The sequence below is a fragment of the Delphinus delphis genome, chromosome 14 (genome assembly GCF_949987515.2).
Source record: "Delphinus delphis chromosome 14, mDelDel1.2, whole genome shotgun sequence".
NCBI classification, from domain to species: domain Eukaryota; kingdom Metazoa; phylum Chordata; class Mammalia; order Artiodactyla; family Delphinidae; genus Delphinus; species Delphinus delphis.
The window spans coordinates 81,112,067-81,133,142 of NC_082696.1; the positions used below are offsets into that span (position 1 = coordinate 81,112,067).

Sequence of the window (21,076 nt, forward strand, 5' to 3'; positions counted from 1 at the left end):
AAACATAACGTTAGGTGTCGCTCTTCAACTGAGAACACGTTAAGAGCTCGTAGGCTGTCCCTCTCCCCATCCCCCATCCCTCACAGGATCAAGGCCAAACCAGCCCCTGCCTACAACTTCCACCTTCACCCCCTATGCACATACAACAACTGCACCCGATAACTACCTTACTTTCTCAAATATGACACGTTTTCTATCTTTCTGCCTAGAAGGCCCTCTGCACACTGCTGCATGCTTTTAGAAATTAATGCATAAAGGTCACTGTCAAAAAGGTAATGAGACATTTAAAAGATATGTTTAGAACTTATGATATCACTAGACACTGAGGGTATTTTTTTTTTTAAGGGAAAAAAAGGAGCCACTACTAAGTAACTTGCTGAAGATGGCCCGTCATTTAGCCAACAAAGCCTAACCCCAAGCCCAGGTCTACAGAGTCCCAGGCCAGCGCCCTGACCGCACCTGCTATTCTCGATCATCTTACATTCACACAAAGCAGGAAGAGAAGCAACCTCGCCTCTAAAATACTGTGTGCAATGAAATTAACAATAATTGTTCCCACATGATCCACTCACACAGGTATTCTACATTCACTGCCACTCAACAACTTCCTACCCAGTAGAGCACTGCCTATGGGATAGAAGCCCTTATCTTCAAGTAGCTTGTGATTTCTTTGGTTACACTCAGTCCCACCTAGATAGTACGGAATTAATAGGGTTAATGAGTGACTTGAGCCAAGAACTATAGCCAGTCACTAGGAAAAGGGAACTCTAAAAAGCATTACTGATATTTTTAAAAGTTTAACCTCAAAAACAATAAAATCAAGAGAAAAATCACAATCGTGCACATTCAGATTCAAAATAAATGTGACCTTTCCCCCAGTGGATTGTTTAAAATGCAAACATCCTATTAAACTTCACAGATTAAATTTTGCTATAGACAGTATCACATTTCTTTCTTCACCTCACTCTGCACATCAGGTAATAGATAAACCCAGCACTGTGCTGCCACCTTACTCTGCTTCTTTGAAGACACATTTAACGATCCTGGCAAGGAGGTGGCATAAGTTGAATCTCAGTCAAATGGTCTGCAGGGCAGAAACTGAGACACAGATGTAGAGAACAAACGTACGGACACTAAGCGGGGAAAGCGGCAGGGTGGTGGTGTGCTGAACTGGGCGACTGTGATTGACATGTATACACTGATGTGTATACAACTGATGACTCATAAGAACCTGCTGTATAAATAAATAAATAAATAAAATTAAAAAATACAATGAGAATATGGGCCATTGCAGAAAATCTGTAAAATGGATACACAATTAAAAAAAAAAAGTTAAATGTGTACATGAGGCCACAATTTGAGAAATTTCATCAGTTTGATGGAATTATAATGAGTCCTCCCACAAAATAAGAAAAAAGTTGTTTGACCAGGGGTCTCCTGAATAAGTGTATACCAAGAATTGTGAACTGAAAGTTTATTATGTGTCTGTTTATATAAAGCCCTATGTAAATTTATCTAAGGGTCAAAACCTTGAGAGGTTAAACAATGTTCTAACATATACAGGTCAAATGTGGTTAAATCATGGAGAGCTTCAAATTAGCTTTTTTAATGACAATTTTATTCTATTAAATATTATTTGTCATGGGAATGACAAATAATATTTATTATTTGTCATTATTATTATTACACTTCTGTAACAGCAGTGACAGTTTTATTATTACACTTCTGTAACAGCAGTGACAGTTTCTGAAGCTCTTACAAAAAAAAGAAAAAGAAGTACTAGATTAAAAACACCAAAACCCATGCACAATATTCACACTGAAATTTGGTGATGGAGGATCCCCACAAATCCCGAGATGCCATCAGGTAAGGACGAGGCATAATGACCACTAGACCTGCCTGCAGCTAATGAGGTGTCAGATGGATCTGAGAACAGAACACTAAGACAGTGGAGAAATACAAACTGGAAACTGCTGTGAACCAACGTGAAGAAAGCAGATGAAGCTGAAAGGGATTTTACCCACCCGAAGAGCAAGGAAGTGCAAGAAGCTGGGAATGGGGAGGCGCTCCCATGAGGAACCATCAGATCTCCCTTCCAGGACAGGGCCCTACACTGAGTAATTCAAAACGGAGCAGGACAGAAATAATGGAGATAAAGGACGAGAAGGTCCAGATAAAAGTGGGAGAAGGGAACAGAGCGATCATCTCAGAAAACAAGTGGTTTTACTTTTTAAACATCATGTGAAAACAACAGAGGAGAGAGGTCTGTGAGGTTAGAAAAGCTATCTTGAATATGAGTTCCTTTTAAAGGTAATGAAAAACCCATGTCATATAAAGATGATCAACGGAAAACAAATCAAGGTCAAGTCTCATTAAAGTTATCAGAAAAGAAGAATAAGACGTGGAACAATGTCTCTGACAGTGAAGCCACACGAGAACAAATACACCCAGGAAACAGATCAAAACGGTAGCCTACTAATTCTAAGCTAAAGCTAAAGGACATAAATACAAAATACGAAAGAATATGTAAAATGAGTTTAAGGACGTGGTGTTATGAAAGAACAACTAAATCAGAAATTAGAAACATGCAGAATTAAAACGAGAACTCAGGAAAAGAATTAGAAATAAAAGAAAAAAATATTTCAGAAATGAATATGAAATCAAATAGATGACCAGAACAAATAAACACAGCAAACAACGGTCTAAGAAAACTGGAGAAGCAAAAGAAGAAAAAAATTTTAATAAAAAAAAAAAAGTAATGAAAAGGATCGAAGAGAAAGTGACAAGTAATAGAGTCAGGCAATGAAGACCCAACAGGCAGGTAAGAGTCACTGAAAAAGGAAATTCAAACAAGGAAACACGATACTAAAAAACTAGTTTTTAAAAAGTCACTGAAACAAAAAATTTGAAACTACATATTGGAAGAGCATACCACATACAGGCATTTCCTGTCTAAAAGAAACCTCTTATATTTCAAGACTGAGACAGGTCAAACATAAAAGCACGAAAGAAGACAGATCATGCAAACATCAAGCAAAAGAGGGCTGCAGTGGCTCCAGACGACCGCATAACAGCCGCGACACATCTACACCACCGCTGGGAAACAGAAAGATAATGAGCCAGTTAGTGTTTTACATGTGCTAGTAGCCTCATTTAAAAACACAGGTAAGATTACTGTTAATAATATGTTTTATTTAATGCATCCTTCTCCTCTGCAGAACTCCCAGGAAAACATAATACCTTATCTCACCTGCACCTGAAGACTTAAGACGGTGCCATAATGCCATTTTTTGCAAGGAACTGACAATTTAATTACTCACCAAGAGCTAACACCAGGCCCGGAGAAAGGATCAATGTGATACATCCTTGGATCCTGCTCCAAGTAAAACAAACCTGCACAACCGCATGATTCGAGGAAAATTTCAGTTCTGATCGCCTAACAACACTCTAGTTCCCAGTTTCCATTTTTTTAAAGACGGCAGAGGGAGCTCACAGGAGGCTGAACTTAACATCAACTACAAGTCGTTTCATTTCACAAAATTAATACGCTTCTAGAGAATAAAGTTTATCATAACTCCATCCAAAACGTACTATGTCAGAAAGTGAAAGAGGAGAAAACTTCAGTGTATTCAGGCACTTTCATCCCCAACTCTTAAATCTTTTACACCCAAATTTTACCACTGAGGATGCACACAACATGACCACAACATAAAAAGTACCTGTCATTTTAGTTGCTTTTCTACCTACAGAGTAAAGTAACTATCAAGTCCCTTTTGCCTATCCTCCCTGATTTGGCCTGATCAGGAATTCAAGCTGAGGTGACAGAATACAGCAAAGCTTACTGAGGAAGATTAGCCAGAAATCCATGATGTTAGTAGCTTCCTTAGGAAAAACCCTTTTCTAAGAAAAATCAAAAGTTTAAATTAAGACAAGCAGGTCAACGCTATGACACATCTATTGCCAAATTAAACTAAAGGCTACACCAAGTTACCTTACAGTAGGTTTTTCCGGGAATGACAAGGTTATCATAGAAATCTATACCTATTTATTTAGCTAGTGATTTTCTCTTTATGAAAGAAAATATGAAGGGCAAAAAAGTTCGTCCAAAACATTTTTAGAACCCGTCTTTCAGACTTAACCCAATAATCTTGTCACATTCTTTTGAATTACCGAAGAGTTCAGAACATTTTTATCCTCTGGGGTGGAATTTGACTTTTGGAAAAAGTTGAATCACATCTCTAACTGTGATTCACCGTCTTTATTCTAACACAGATAATGAAAATGTATTTTGAACTGCTGTGGTAACCAAAGAGGACCGGGCATACAATCAAAGAATCTCAAGCATGGAAGAGACTTCAGTCGTCCAAACTTCTCCCCACCTGCCACCCAATGCCTGAAGCCCAGCTACACACCTCCAGGTGCTCGTCCAGCCTTGGCACAAACCACCCGGTGATGGTAAACTGACTACTCTCCAAGGCAATCAATTTCAGTTTGGGGCGGCTTGAAATGCTGAAAAGCACTGCCTTCTAGTACCTGCATATGTTACCTTGGAACTTCCACACACTAGCTTAAGTTAGACTCCCTATGGCTGCCGTATTTTTGGAATTTTACAAGTATATTAGAACATGCGGAGAAAAGGGGGGAAAATGGAAAGCAATAGAAACAACGAAAAAATTAAGAACTGATGGAATACAAAGGCACAGAAAAGAAAGCCAGTCTGGATAACCAGATGATTATTTAAATTTTCGATGTACCAAGCTACAGGTAAATAGACATCTACCAATCTTAACATTTACAAACATACACATTAATTACTATGACTGTGGGCAAGATTTTCCATAATGAAACACTGAAACAATTTCATAAATCCTTTTTTCCTGTTTCCATATGAAACAGCTAGAGGTTCTGTTTATATTGTTAAAGAGCAGCTGTTAATTCTGATATTCTGTTCTTTATTCTACTCAAATGCATCATGTTATCTAGCAAAAAAAAAAAAAAAAAATCCATGCCGGGTAACATCTATTCCTTTCTCTTAACTTCTATCATTGCATTAGCAGTCGGCTTTCTATGTTTTATGCAAAACATTTTTCACACAGCAACAAGGTTTTTAATTACTTCACAAGAGTTCTTCAATATACAAATATGAGTAGATAATGTAAAACCATGTTGAAATTCCAGTGCCTTGGAATCAACCTAATGGGCTAACTCCAGCCTTACCAAACACACTTGGGAAAATTACCAATTACTTCATGCCAAGGATATCCAAGGTTTCTTAAGGCATGATGAATCCATGAATACCAAAGTGTCGAACAGACAATCTAAAAGAAGAACTGAAACTCTATAGAAGTCACTACTGGAAAGAGAGGGAAAAATCATCTACACTGAAAAATACCGGCTGAACCCATGAGAGTAACTGAGTTTTCCACATGGAGAAAGACAGAAGAGCAAAAAGGCTAAAGACAAAACTGTATCAAGTCTCCAGCAGGAGGGAAAAGCAGAAAAAGAAACAGGAAAAAAAAATACAGCGCCTAAATAATAAAACAAAACAAAAGATGAGGATAGTAACTTTAAAGAAAAAGCTTCAAGGAGGCAGCAATGAGTGTCAGGGAAGCAGGGAGTCCAAGGCGGAGGTGGGCGGAGAGCTGGGCGTGGCCACAGGAGTGACTGTGCTCTTTGTGAGCGCAAACTCATCAGAGTGACGGGAATAAAAATGAGCTAGCAGAGGCAAAAGTCAGGTAAAGAAATGAAATAGCAGGTAAAGACCTTACTCAAGAAATTCGGCTGCTAAAGGAAGGTAAGAGCTAGTACCTGGTAAACGCTAACTGGTGAACAAGCAAACCAGCGAGTAAAGGAGCACAACAGAGTTGAGGGTTGTTTGTGGGGGTCAGAGGGTACAAGGCGAAACTTTTATGAAAGGCGGGAGTGAGGCAGCATGTTTCAAAGAGGAGGAAAGAGTTTAAACATGTCTCCAGGGGCTTCCCTGGTGGCGCAGTGGTTGAGAGTCCGCCTGCCGATGCAGGGGACACGGGTTCGTGCCCCGGTCCGGGAAGATCCCACATGCCGCAGAGCGGCTGGGCCCGTGAGCCATGGCCGCTGATCCTGCGCGTCCGGAGCCTGTGCTCCGCGACGGGAGAGGCCACAACAGTGAGAGGCCCACGTACTGCAAAAAAAAAAAAAAAAAAAGATGTCCCCAAATGAACATAATTTTTTTAATTAGTTGGAAAAGCAGGAAGGAAGGCTGAGAATGAAAATAAAGGCAGGGAAACCAGCACCCACCACCTTCCTCCACCCTGCCCCTAGAACAAGAGAACAAATAGCTGGAAGTCAGATCGGAAACATTCAGAGGATGGGTGGACAGAAAATGAGAGGAGAGCTTCTGTTCTTCTGTTGTAACAGTAAACGATGATGTGAGGTGAGCTGGGTTCAAAGACCCCTCCCTCTAGTCCAAAGTGTAGTCCAGAGCTAAAGCACAAATGGTAAAGCTATAAAGACACGGAAGGGAAAATGCCTACAAAATGTTGAAGGCAAGTCCACTATGCCTAGGGAGACTGGATATATTTTATACATGAATACATTTTAGTTGTGTTATCTTGGTGTTTCCAAACAAATACCAAGTACCATATCAATAAATGACACTAGTAAGTAGTAAAACAAAGAGCATGTGAAAGACAATTACTAAAAGATTTATAGATACATAAAATATTAAAAGTGGTCCAAAAGTTATCAATTTAAACACCAAATATACGTAGTATACTTTCCACTATGGACAAAGTCTCACTAAGGTGTTTTATTGGACAACACAATTTACACGACTATCTACAAAGTGAGCTAAGAAACTTTACTCTTCATTGTTTTTAATCCCCATTTCTTTTTTTTTAATTTACCTTTTTTATTGAAGTACAGCTGATTTACACTGTTGTGTCACTCAGCACAGCAAAGTGAGTGACTCAGTTATACATATATATATATGTAATTTTTTTCATGTTCTTTTCCACTATGGTCTCTTGCAGGATATTGAATATAGTTCCCTGTGCTATGCAGTATGACCTTGTTGTTTACTGTATTCTTTATTTTAACTCATTCAATACAGACACTGGAAAATGAATAATAATTTTTAAATAATGGGGAAAAATGGTAATCAAGACGTGGAGTTGATGAACCAGTACAAAATTTAAAAGAAAAGCTATAGTATTTATAAAAGTATTGAAACATTGATCCTTTCCAAAAATTTGAGAAGTACCCAACAATAAACCCAAGATCAAAGACATTTAATCTATGAACCACTATTAAAAAACCTGTTTTATTAAAATTTAAGGTGAATAACTCTATTTCCATTCTATCAAAATACAAATAAGTTTTGGTAGATAAATTATTTTCTTTTAAAAGTAAGCATACAGCAATACTAACACAGCTATAACATGACAGATGCCCTAAACACTGACTGCCGCACAAACATATAAATAACTGACATAAATATGATGTATGTATATATAATATCAGTTGATAAGAAGTCCTGAGGCAAAACTTAGTATGTTAACAAAAACCACTTTTATTCAACAGGGTGACGGGGCTCAGAGATTAGATGTTTCCACATTTACTTATAAAATACAGAAAATAAATAAATAAAACCAAAACGGAGTATCATCTCTGAAAATGAGAGACACGATCCCCATGACATGTCCAGGTGGTGGGGAAGACCCAGAGCAGAACTGACGACACGCAGTGAAAGCATTTCTCTTACTCTGTGAGCAAGTATCGCCCAAGCAGTTTCTATGCTAAATAAATTCTTACACCGTAAAGATATGGAACACTAAATCACACTGCGATCTTCACTTTCCCCAATCTGAACCTAGACTCAGAGTTAATAAGAACAGACTCCAAAAGACAAAAGTTCCAATGCACAGCAACCTAAGGGAACAGAAATCAGTGCAGCGGCTGCCCCTGGGGGGGTCCTGACTAGATATGGACACAAGGAACCTCTCCCTAGTGATGGACGCGCTCAGAGTATCTGTACCGGGATTCTGCTGACGCACACAGTCAGCTCTGCCCATGCGCGGCCCCGTGTCCAGGAACTCCATTTCAGGTAAAGGACTTGAGCGTCCACGGATTTCAGTGTCCGTGGGGGTCCTGGCACCAACCTCCCGAGGATACAGGTGGACGACTATAAAGACATCTGCCAAGGTACGTAAAACTCACTTTTATCTGGATTCTCTCTGTAATTATACCTCTTTTTTTTTCTTACGTAAATAAATAAATAATGCCAAGGGTGGATAGAATTGGATTGTAAGGAACACACCTACCACCACAGGAAATAGGATCTGCTTAAAGCTGAATAAGGAGTGACCTCGACAGACAATGGATGCCACTACCTCACCACTCATCTCTGAATGCCTTACCATCCAATACCACTAAACGTGAATTACTTCTCACAAATATTCTCAAAAAGTAATTCTTCTATACTCAGTAATACCACACAATGGGTCCATTTGTTTGTTTACTCAGTAGTACGTTTAGCAACCAGTTCATCACAGCGGATTCACTAGGGAAGCTTAAGATCAGAAAGATACTCAGAGCAGCAACAGCGAGGGTCTGCACAGTGAACAGATGGCCTAATCCTACTGGTAACTGACAAGTCGGCGTTACTGAGTGTTCAAGACGTGCCCGTCTAAAAAGAGCACAACACTGTAAATCAACTATACCTCAATAAAAAGCGTGCCAGGCACCGTTGTAAATGCTTTACCTGCGCTAACTTAGCTGGTCCTCACGGCCCCTGCAGGGGGACAGTTGCCACCCCACCTCGCAGACAAGGGCGCTCAGGCACCTGCGCTCGGGCGTCCTGTCAGCACCGCCCAGGCCTACCTGGCCATCTGGCTCCAGAGACAACTTTCTCAATCACTTTGCTCTGCGGCCTCTCTAGAACCAGCGGCCTTAAAACAACCCCTGTGCTCTGCAGTGTGGAGCCTGGGGTCTTGGCCAACCACTTCTTCCTCTTCACCGCACAGCAGTCCAGGGCCAGTTTCCGAAGAACAACTCTGGCTTTGCCTGCAAGCGCCGACAAGGCCCCCACAAGATTTGTCCGTGTGGTTAGGCTTCCCTGCTCTTCTTTAAAGTGAAACTTCATTGTCTCCTCAATTTGATTTTGCAGGAGTGCACCTACCTTTACCCTCCTCACCTGCAGGAGCAGCCCCACAGCTTACGGAGCCCACAGAGCATCCTCTGTGAGAAGTACTCATCAAAAATCTTGCATTCGAAAACAGTAATTCTTATCTGAAGAAGCTGACAGTTGGAACCATGCAAATGTGTTCAAATACCATTTCAAAGACTGTATGTTACTTAATAATTGCTTTCAAAATCCTTACACATTTAATAATATAGGATCTTACTTTGTACCTATAACCAATCCCACAGAAAACCAGTGAACTACAGCCCTCTGTTTGGGAAGTTATGCTCTAAACTATTAAAAAAGAACAGCTGCCTACTTCAAATAACCTGCTACTCAACTCCTTTCAGCAGCCTAATCGAGAAAAATAATATTTCTGGAGAATTTAATTGTCCAGGGATTTCACGTTTTCTCCTTAGTCTGAAATGAACCATTAAAAAGGCAATACACTGGGTCTTGAATGTTTTGTACCTCTATAATCCATTACAAACACCAAGCTACATTTTCAAGCTACATGTTTTCTTAAAAACAACTTAAACAATGTCATGAAATCTGTCACCACAGTTACTACAGAGATGTTACTAAGAACACTGCTTCATATAAAATGTTCAAAAAGCTCTGCTTCCTTGATTAACAAGTAAAATTTCTCCTCAAGGATCTCGAAAATACACAAGGTTTCATATTTCCTTTTATGCTCTAGCCAGCAAAATGTTCAAAAACTAGTCTAAGACTAAACTAAGTAAATTATGCTTGACTTTATGGCCTGAAAAATCTGTTCTATTTTTTTTCCTTTGAGTATTTTTGAGGTTTAATTTTTTTTAATATTTAAATGTTTGCTACATCTGGAACTTACTTTGGCATAAATATGTCTTCAATATAGAAATTTCACTTCCTTTAACCAAGTCTATGTATCGTTTTTTAATGACCACACCGTCCCAGCATTCTATTCTATTCTTTCCACCCCCACCCCACCCCACCCAACCCATGCCAATTTTTGTGTTACTTTTCTTTTATGATTGTGAGGTTTGTGTGTGTATCACTGAAGTTCAACTACATATATCTGTATATTTAGGCTTCATGCTGACTAAAAGTAATTTGAAAAGGTCGTAAGAAAAAGTTGTGTAATTTCACTGTGAACTATAAAATAAAACCAGTAGAAATAATCATTTTTACATTAGCAATTAACCTTAAGAACTAGCAAGTATGATTCTGAGGATTCAATACTGTCACACTGGAAAAAGGGCAAGCCCTTAAAATTACAAATTTCTCTCTAAAAAGCTAAACCGCTCGAAACAAGCCCAAATCAGTCACGAGAACATTTGCTAACTGGGCTGTCTTCCAACCCCTCGGCCCTATCTGCCTATGGAGAACACCCACCCCTGCACAGAAGGGAAGGCCTTCCAGTTAGCGCTCAGGAAGAGGTGGTCTGTTCTTTGTCTTTACCCAGGCGCCCTCTACTGACAGCAAAGCAAAACAGACTATGGAATTATACCTGCAAATTTCATCAGCACAAGGAAAATAAATTTATTTTTTAAATACTTCAAAATCAACATTTTAGGTAAAAATAGATTAAAAACTGACTTTACTATAGAACCAAGAAAAAATACACATCTGTGAACTGACAATTCAGATAACACTCGAATTTTGTATGTGGCATATCCATATTTCAATATACTACTTTTCAATGTTAATCCTTAGGTACAAGAAGGATTAAAGATTATAAATCCATTTTAAATATTTTCAATAATTTCTCGGTAGGGAAATGTTTACCTGGATCTGTTCCGGTGTCCATTGGTCTAGGTTGACTGACTTGACCCTGGATATATGAACCCCAAGATTCCTATGGATGCCAGCACATCTGATGCAAATAAACACACCAATATTCCAGGAAGCCCATCGAGGACCTAATTACAGAGAAGAAACAGAGAAAAGCTAGTATTAAAAAATAAAATAGGGCTTCCCTGGTGGCGCAGTGGTTGGAAGTCCAGCTGCCGATGCAGGGGACGCGGGTTCGTGCCCCAGTCCGGGAAGATCCCACATGCCACGGAGCGGCTGGGCCCGTGAGCCACGGCCTCTGAGCCTGCGTGTCCGGAGCCTGTGCTCCGCAACGGGAGAGGCCACAACAGTGAGAGGCCTGCGTACTGCAAAAAATAAATAAATAAATTAAATTAAATTAAATATAACAGCATATAAGCAGCATTCTGGTTCTTTATACAATCGTAATTAATGGAGGGTTACAGAATTCACACGTTCAAATTTTCAAATGGCACAGCAGCAGCTTGCTAAGAAGATGTGTGTCTTGGCTGTGCTGAAAGGTTATAAATCAACCTTCAAGAACCTTAATGAGTTTACTAATTTTCTTTTCCTAACAGCTTCCCCACAAATCTGTCTAAGAATTTAAAACTACTTTATGTGAACAGTTTACTCACTCACCATATTTGAACCAGGAGTAGTAATATCCCACAGTAAAAAGTCCTTTATTAAATGTGTAGGGTATTGCTTAAAAGATTACCAACAAGTAAAAATCAAAGAGGTTTTAAAAAATGAAACAGAAATTAGTAGGAAACAGACAACCAACCTAAACAGAAAAATGGACAAAAAGATACAAATGAGTAATTCAGAAGAAATGTACAGCCAATAAACACATAAAAACCCTCACTGGTAATTAGGAGGAAATGCCCTTGAAAACTACAACAACTTCCATTTTTCAATCAACACACTGGGGGGGGGGATTTTTTAATCCATTAATACTAATTGTAGGATGAGAAACAGCAAGGACTGCCTCAAGAAGCCTTGTATCAACATGAATAAATCTCAGATAGAACCCTGAGATTAAGAAAACTTATAGATGAACTAAGGTGTGTTATAAAATGTTAGCTCTTTGGATCATGGTCAAAAAACTCTGAAAAACACCGTAGGGAAACTCACCTAAGTATACAAGAATACAAGCCTCAGCTGTACTATTCTTCATATCTTTGAATGTATTATTTCTTGATAATTTTAAATGCTCTTATGATTATCTTCACATATTGCTTGTACAATTAAAGTAAAATGGAAAATAAAAGTACTATCTGGAAATTATATCAAATATTCAGAAGCTTATATATAACAGATTTCTATAAATCACTTGATTATGAAAAAAAATACAGTAAGAGGTATCAATAAAAACCAAGCTTTTTGGGGGCTTCCCTGGTGGCGCAGTGGTTCAGAATCTGCCTGCCAATGCAGGGGACACGTGTTCGAGCCCTGGTCTGGGAAGATCCCACATGCCACGAAGCAACTGGGCCTGTGAGCCACAATTACTGAGCCTGCGCGTCTGAAGCCTGTGCTCCGCAACAGAGGCCGCGATATTGAGAGGCCTGCGCACCGCGATGAAGAGTGGCCCCCGCTTGCTACAACTAGAGAAAGCCCATGCACAGAAACGAAGACCCAACACAGCCATAAATAAATAAATACATTCAAAAACAAAAAAAAAAAACAAGCTTCTTTAAAAATTCAGGTTTCTGTTTAAGTACATACTTTTTATCTAAAGGTGAGAGTGAATCTACAAAATACCACTGAGTCCAATAATTTCAACCCAGTAAAACTAAACACATTCCCCCAAAATTCCTTAGGAGGGAGGTTACGCATATACAATTTATGCCACAATATCCTGCTTTTAAATTTGAGAAGTGACACCTATAAGCTGACAAACATCTGGGACACGCTCTATTTAAATATGTTTGACTGTCGAGAGTGTCAAAATGAGTTAGTGGTCAACAGACCAGCACGGCCCATGTACTCGGCCACCTCTGAGCTGCATAACTTACCCTGGACTAGTAACAAACTGAGCTACCAGGTTCCCATCTGTTAGATGGAGTTAGAATGGCTGCCCTCAGTACTTAGGTGAGACACGTATGGAAAACATTTTTGAAGTTTTAAAGCACTACTTAAGTGCAAGTTACTGTCATGTTAAGAAATTTCGATAATCAAAATACAATACCTTTCTTTCTCTAGAGAAGTTCCTACATTGGTCTGTAAAACAACTGTATCTCAACTTTCCCTCTCAGGCAGTGGGTCCAGAGCATGAGGAGAAAACAAAGATTTTCAACACACTCCAAGTGGGGCTTCATTGTTACTAAAATAGAATGATTCCCCTCAGAATAATCTGCTACAACCTCAGCCAAATACAAATGGAGACGTTTCTATACAGCACGATTTTGCTGATGTGAAGGCTATGGCTGAATAAACTCGCATAATGGAATATGACTGTCCATGCAGGTAAAAAGCTGTAGCACCCAATACAGTGGTGCATTTTTATAACAACGAAAGAAAGGGACTTTAATGTAAAAAAACCTGGCACAAGAATAACGCTAGCAAAAATTTTTAAATGGCTATATTACTATTGAGCAAAAGCTAGATATCATGAAATGTTAGATGATGTTTAGGTCTTACGAATTTAAGGCTATGAAAACCATTTTATTGATTCCTGCAAGAGAAAAAAAAAAACTTGTTATCACTTATGGGAAACTTTAGCCCCAATCACTTTTTAGCAATTGAAATAATAATGTAATTTTGTCAATGTATCTTTCTTTGGAACATAACTATCATAACTGAACAATATAGTCAAGAACCCCTAAAAATAGACTTTTAAAAGCCTAACCGAAATTACAAATGGGTTATCCACTCTATAAAATTAGCCTTGTGAGCTTAACTAAAAAGCTGGCTTGATAAAATAGTAGTTGCTTAACATGGTAGTCATGCAGTTACAGGTATGAAATCCTCATTTTCTTTCACCAAACTACTCAATGAGTACTTACCAATTCTGTGCCAAGTAAATGCTTTAGAAGACCATGGACACATGATAAAAAGCTAAGTTCCCAGACTCGGGAGGCCACACCAATATAAACAGGTATAACCATTTAAAAAACAATTTGGTGAAATGTAATCAAGTTCTAGATGAATAAACCCTTCCACCAGACGATCTGTTCTCTCTCTCTCTCACATACACACACACACGTGCTGACACACATACATATATGTTTATCAATTTATAGTCATGATATGACATACCTATGTACACATATACATTCACACATACACAACACACCCTACAGCAGTATTTTAAACAGCCGGTCATAATTCATTTATTTAATCTCAACAAGTATTCACTTTTAAAAGGAAAAAAGATATGAGTGCATCACACAAAGGGTAAATATAACTTTGTTAAACTTTTTAAAAAAAATCAGTTGACATACATATATATATATATATATATATACAGAAATCAGGTCACGTTATAAAGTGTTGTTTCTCTGGATCACAGTCAAATAAGACTGAAAACACTACAAACAAACTCATACATATATTCGGGACCTCCCTGGTGGCACAGCAGTTAAGAATCCACCTGCCAATGCAGGGAACACGGGTTTCAGCCCTGGTCCGGGAAGATCCCACATGCCACGGAGCAACTAAGTCCATGCGCCACAACTCTAGAGCCCGCGAGCCACACTACTGAGCCTGCGAGCCACAACTACTGAGTCTGTGCGCCACAACTACTGAGCCCACGCGCCGCAACTACTGAAGCCCTCATGCTCTGAGGCCCGCGTGCTGCTACTGAGCCCGCGTGCTACAACTATTGAAACTCACGCACCTAGAGCCTGTGCTCTGCAACAAGGGAAGCCACCACAATGAGAAGCCCACGCACCACATTGAAGAGTAGCCCCCGCTCGCCACAACTACAGAAAGCCCGTGCGCAGCAACAAAGACCCAACACAGCCAAAAATAAATAAAGTTATAAAAAAACACTCATATATATATACTCAAGAAGCCATGTAACCAGAATATTTTTAGCAGCATGATTTCTAAAAAGATTGACAATACCTTAAAAACGTTCAACCCTATGATTATCTCCATACATGGAATATTACACAACAGTGAAAATGAATAGGCTGCACACATCAACATGGTTGAACGTTACGTTTGTAATCAATTTTAGCACAATGTAAGATATACGTAAGGGGCAAGGAGGACCCGAGCTACGGAGACAAGTCTGCTGGAAGGCGTGCAGGTCTCACAGAGAGCTTGAAATGAAGTTTAAAGGCTGTCTAGGAGGCCCCTGGCACAGAATATACCAAAACACATCTTGGCAAAGGCTAAACAAGGTGAGGATGGTAGGGGAGTCTGGGAGAGCTGAAGGGCAGGGCATTAGAGTAACAGGAAACTTTCAGGAGCTGACAGCGGAGGCAGCACAGCGGAACACCTCACACAGCAACAAAGGGACAGGCCCAGACCCCGTGGCAAGGCCCGCTGTCCTCTTGCAAGTTCACCACGGCACTCCCACTCACACATGCCCTTTCCTGCCTTCCTGCCTCTGCACGTGTTGCCCCTCCGCTCTGAATGTTCTCTCCAGGCCGCGGCAGGCCGGGCTCACTCGGCCACACACTGCCTCCTCCAGGTGACTTCGGTGACCCTGCAGCTCCAGCTGCCTCCCCCAGCTACCTCTCCCAGCTACTCTCCATCGTTCACAAGACTTACAACAACTCCTCTGAAGTTCACCTAAAAGTCTAAGGTGAACAAAAAGACAAATACAGAAAAACACAAATAGATAAACAGCTGGAGGGTTTAACTATTTTAGCAGCTAAGTCTCCCACTAAGAAAAAGAAAAGAACTGCACGGTCAGTTCTAGATCGGTGTCTCCCAGCACATGCACATCCCTGGGGATGTGATGAAAATGCGGATTCTAATCTGGTAGCCCTGGACGGTGCCTGAGACTCTGCAATCCTGACAAGCAACCCAAGATGCCCATGCTGCCATCACAGACCACATTTAGAATAGCAAGATTCCAGATTACTTTTTGTATAAAATGTCTCATAGATAAAATAGTCCATTTTCTGCTGACAGCATCTATCTTCATTTGCCTGTGTGGTTTCTGTCCTTTTCCTCTTCCCATTTTATGTTGTTTGTTACCTCAAATTATCCCTTTTTGTGTTATGATTTTGTTACCAAATTGAAGTAGCTATAGTTATTTTCACTGCTTTCTTTTCCTTTAGCCTTTATGCTGTAATTAAATGTTTAACAACCTATTCTGATACAGTCACAATTTTCTGATTCTATTTACCACCTTACTCAAAGTTTGTGTACTTTTGCCTTTTCATTTCAGGTAGAACATGTCTTGTAAGGCAGGTCTGGTGGTGATGAACTCCCTCAGCTTCTATTTGTCTGGCAGAGCCTTTATTTCCCCTTCATATCTGAAGGGGAACTTTACTTGGCAGAGTATTCTCAGCTGACAGTTCTTCTCTTTCGGTGTTCTCAAAATATCTCTCCCCTCTCTTGGCCTGTAGAGTTTCTGCTGAGAAATCTGCTGGTAGCCTAATGGGGGTTCCTTTACAGGTGACCATCCTTTTTTCCTGGCTGCTTTAAAATTCTTTCTTTGTCATTGACTTTTGATAGTTTTAATATGATGTGTCTTGGAAAAGGTCTTTTTGCATTGAGACAATTAGGGTTCTGTTAGCTTTCCGAGCTTGTATATCCAGTTCCCTCCCCAGGTTTGGGACGTTCTCGGCTATTATTTCTTTAAAAAAAATATATTTATTTATTTATTTGGCTGCGCCAGTTGCAGCACATAGGATTTTCGTTGCAGCATGCAGGATCTTTTAGTTGCGGCATACGAACTCTTAGTTGCAGCATGTGGGCTCTTAGTTGTGGCGTGTGGGATCTAGTTCCCTGACCAGGGATCGAACCTGGGTCCCCTGCACTGGGAGCGCGGAGTCTTAGCCACCAGACCACCAGGGAAGCCCCACAGCTATTATTTCTTTAAATAAGCTCTCTGCTCCCCTCACCCGCTCCTCTCCCTCTGGGACACCCATCACCCTAACATTGCCCTTCCTGAATGACTTGGACAGTACTCTCAGAATTTCTTCATTTTGTTTAGATCTTATTTCTCTGTCCTCTTCCACCTGTATCATTTCTATCTCTCTGTCTTCGAGTTTGCTAATTCTCTCTTCCATCTGCTCTGCTCTGTTTCCAGTGCCTTCTAATGTGTTCTTCATCTCCTTTATTGAGCTCTTCAGCTCCAGAATTTCTGTTTGGTTCTTTTTTTAGTGTTTCACTCTCTGCGGTAAAGTAATCCTTCTGTTCATTAATTTTATTCCTGAGCTCACTGAACTGCCTTTCTGACTTTTCTTATAGCTTGTTGAGTTTCTTCATGACAGCTATTCTGAATTCTCTATCAGTCAGACTGCAATATTCCACGACTTTAAGTTTGGTTTCTGAAGATCCGTCGTTTTCTTTTTGTGATGCCGTGTTACCATGGTTTTTCATGTCACCTGATGAGGTGTTCCTCTGCCAGTGCATCTGAAGCAGTGAACACCTCTCTTCTTTAAGTAAAGCTTTTCTCCAACTTGATTCTAATGATTCAACTGGTTGGTAATTAGAGGCCTTTCTTTTGTTTTCCAGAAGGTGGCGCTAGGGCCCCAGTGTTTGGTTTCTCTTACCTGCACTGCCTCTGATCACATAGGAGGCTCTGCACTTTCCACCCTCCACCACGCCCGTCAGAGGTGTCCCTGGTGCCCTCCGTGACGCTGCTCATGACTCCAGGGTCGCTGGTGCCCTCATGCTCCCGGTGCTGCTGTACTGGGCTGCCACCTACGGCACTGGGATGGCGGCATCCCCACCTTGTCCAGAGTCTCCTGGCTTGCAAGCTCTGCTGCCACAGGGGAGGGTTTAGGGGGCAGCCAGGGCCATGGGGTTGTCAGGTATGCACAGGCCGCCGAGTCAGGGGCGCCACCATGACTGGAGGACCAGGGCCGCAATCCCCCTCCACTGCTGCCCGGCTCCCTGTGACCATGGGCACTGCTGCAGCCGAGTGGCCAGGCGTGTGCACGGCCTTCTCTGCTTCTACTGGGTTCTCTGGGGCTGCAGGCTCAGCCGCCACGGCTACAGGTCCGGGCTCGCAAGCACTGCCTCGGCTGTTCCCCAGTTCAGCCTCCTCTGTGTGTTCCAGTCCACTCGCCTTTACATGGACAGATGTGTGGAACCCCCCGCATCTGGGGTGCTAGGCGGTGGACCTATGTTGAGTTATAGGCGTTTTACTGGTTGTAGACGGAGCGGGGAAGACAAAGGGGGTGTCTCATGCTGCCACGATGCGGACCTCACCCTCCGACTCTAGATTATGCTTGACAAAGTCTTAATCTCAAGCACTCTGCATACTTCCTGATCTGCTTTCATTATTCTTATTGAGTGTGTGACTTAAGCTGTGAAAATTTATTTTAACAAACTAAGAATCAAATCTGCTGAGGAAAAGAAGTCAAAAGTTTATTGAGAATTCAAATATTGGGTAATATTAAATTATCCATATCACCATCTCACTAAACACAACACAAATAAGCTAGCACCAACTCAACTCATATGAGTCAGCTGATAATCTCAACCACACGAAAGCAAAGCTCCAGTAACAGAACAGAAGGTACTATCTGGCCTCACTGATGTTATGGCACCTTGATTCATATTCATCATCAGTGAATCCTCAAGGACCACTCACAATCCAAACACACCCTGTTCAAAGACTGATAAACGTGGCAACAGTAAGAATGGAAATGAACGAACGTGAGAATCACCAGGAAGAACTGACAAGACTTAGTGACACAGTGACAGGCAGAGGGCACAGACCCAGATGCCTGCAAGTTCTGCTTTAAAGCATAAAGGGATCTAAAGCATACAGGTCCTTGCAGAGTCACAAAGCTTTGCAGGAAATCTGTTGAATGCTTTAAATAACAGTGACGCATCGAGATGAAAATGTCCAGCAAGCAATCAGGAACAGAAGACTAAAGCTCAAACTGGAGGTGTAAAAGCACTGCCTTCAAGAGGACACCTGCAGTCTCAAGAACAAAAAGAGCAAAAAAAGAAGAACGCTAAGTCTTATGGAGAAAATGAAGAGCAGTGCAAAACCAGAGAAGGCCCGAGTTAAAATTTAAAAAAAAGATGGTCGAAGTGTCAAAAATTTCAGAGAAGTCCAGAAGAATGGGGCTAGGACAGAACGTGTGGGTCTTCGTTTCTGTACGAGGGCTTTCTCTAGTTGTGGCAAGTGGGGGCCACTCTTCATCGCGGTGTGCGGGCCTCTCACTATGGGGGCCTCTCTTGTTGCGGAGCACAGGCTCCAGACGCGCAGGCTCAGCAGTTGTGGCTCACGGGCCTAGTTGCTCCGCAGCATGTGGGATCCTCCCAGACCAGGGCTCGAACCCGTGTCCTCTGCATTGGCAGGCAGATTCTCAACCACTGTGCCACCAGGGAAGCCCGGACAGAATGTGTGGATGTGTTAACTGAGAAGGCATACGTGACCTCATGGAGAGTAGGCAGGGAAAGAGGGACTGAATTCATTCATTCTGAATTCCAATACCAGGTGGAGGGGGGCAGGAATTTACCTAATCTGAATCCCATTACCCAATTAAACTCTTTCTCCATTTCAGTGTCCAACTCCAAACCTCTACCACATCTATAATCTTGATCCTTCATAAATCAACTTTATTTTGCACTACTCCAAATTACACACTCGGGGAGCCAACTGGTTAGTCAGAAATCAGAAGACTCATTGCTTTCCCTAGAATACAACTCAGTTATCCAGTCTTAAAACTTTCCTGCACACCATTTCCCTTGCCTAGGATGTTCTGCTTGTGACCACACAAATCCTACCTCATCTTCAAGGCCTAACCAGAGTCCCATATTCTCCAAAAAGCCTTTCCGTATGACTCCATACCTCCATTCCACCTTCCTATAAATGTCTATAGCCCATGACAGCTTCTCTCACACAATACACAGCAAGTACCTGCTGTTTCTTCACTTGTACTTAGTCATGTCTACTAGAGTAAATGGTAAAGTTCTCACCAGGAAGGCTCTCCATGGCCTGCATCACCTAGCGTAAGGTCCAGATAAAGCAGCAGGCAGCGCGGTAAAAACTCTGCCAAGTCTGATGACTTGGTCAAATACACAAGTTCTTTAATACCTGAAGCAATCCATCTGTTTATTTAAAAATGGAAGCACAGGCAAAACCTATGAGGCACAAACTGTTCTTTTTAATATCCTTTTGCCATTCTTCCTTTTAATTAAAAAAAAAAGCCCCCAAGTTTTAACTACAGTCATGGCTGCCCAGACAGAGACTCCATTTCTCAGCTCCCCCTGCAGCAAAGTGTGGTCCCATGACCAAGTCCTGGCCAGTGGAATGTGAGCTGAAATGATGTGTGCTGACATTATCCATACTGGGCCTGTTCCCCTTGCCTCTTCCCCTTCCCCATGTGCTGAGAAGATGGGAAGAAGTGAACAACCTGCTACCTTGGATCCAGATATGCAAGCCTCATGGTGAAGAGGACAGAACTACTAGCTCATCTCCAGACTAATGTGAAGAAACAAACTTCTATCCTGTTGAAGCCACAGTATTTGGGGGTCTTTTTGTTACAACAGCTAAGCCTGTAATCTACCTAATTCAATGTGCAGTATATTTGCATGTTGGCAGCAGTCATAAGAACGTACCAGAGATTTATTCCTTACTTCAGAGCCAAAATTGTAAGAAGAGGTGTTTACGAATAATAAAGCACATTTTCATCAAACCTTAGTTTTCTAGACTCAATTTAAATCACCAAATATGTACTAAGTGTCTAGTTTCACCAAAGTATTAAATGAAGGAAACAAAACACAGTTCCTGCCTTCAGGGAGCTTGCACTCTAATAAGTCATTCAGTGGTTACAGTGTAAGTGCAAAGGATGTGGAAACACAAGAGAGGAAAAGATGAATGTAGGGCGGGGATATTAGTACAGCCTTTGCAGAGACAGTGGCAATTCAGGTGGTCACTAAAACGTAAGTCCAGTTACAGCAGGTAAGGTCTGGACAAGGTATAAGGACAAGGTACATTCTACGTAAAATGCACAGTGGCCCTTCCACCTTGAA

The 21,076-nt window shown here is 41.1% G+C and overlaps 1 protein-coding gene across 4 annotated transcripts in view; it reads right to left on the reverse strand.

Annotated features, from left to right (window-relative positions):
- SMAP1 (small ArfGAP 1) overlaps positions 1-21,076 on the reverse strand; it is a 149,735-nt gene that overhangs the window by 91,325 nt on the left and 37,334 nt on the right. For 2 of the 4 annotated variants that reach the window (XM_060030390.1, XM_060030389.1), the window contains exon 2: positions 10,931-11,064. In XM_060030390.1, coding sequence (XP_059886373.1) covers positions 10,931-11,064 — 134 coding nt within the window. Of the gene's footprint in view, positions 1-10,930; positions 11,067-21,076 lie in introns of those variants that run through there. The other 2 variants (XM_060030391.1, XM_060030392.1) reach the window with 2 other exon arrangements.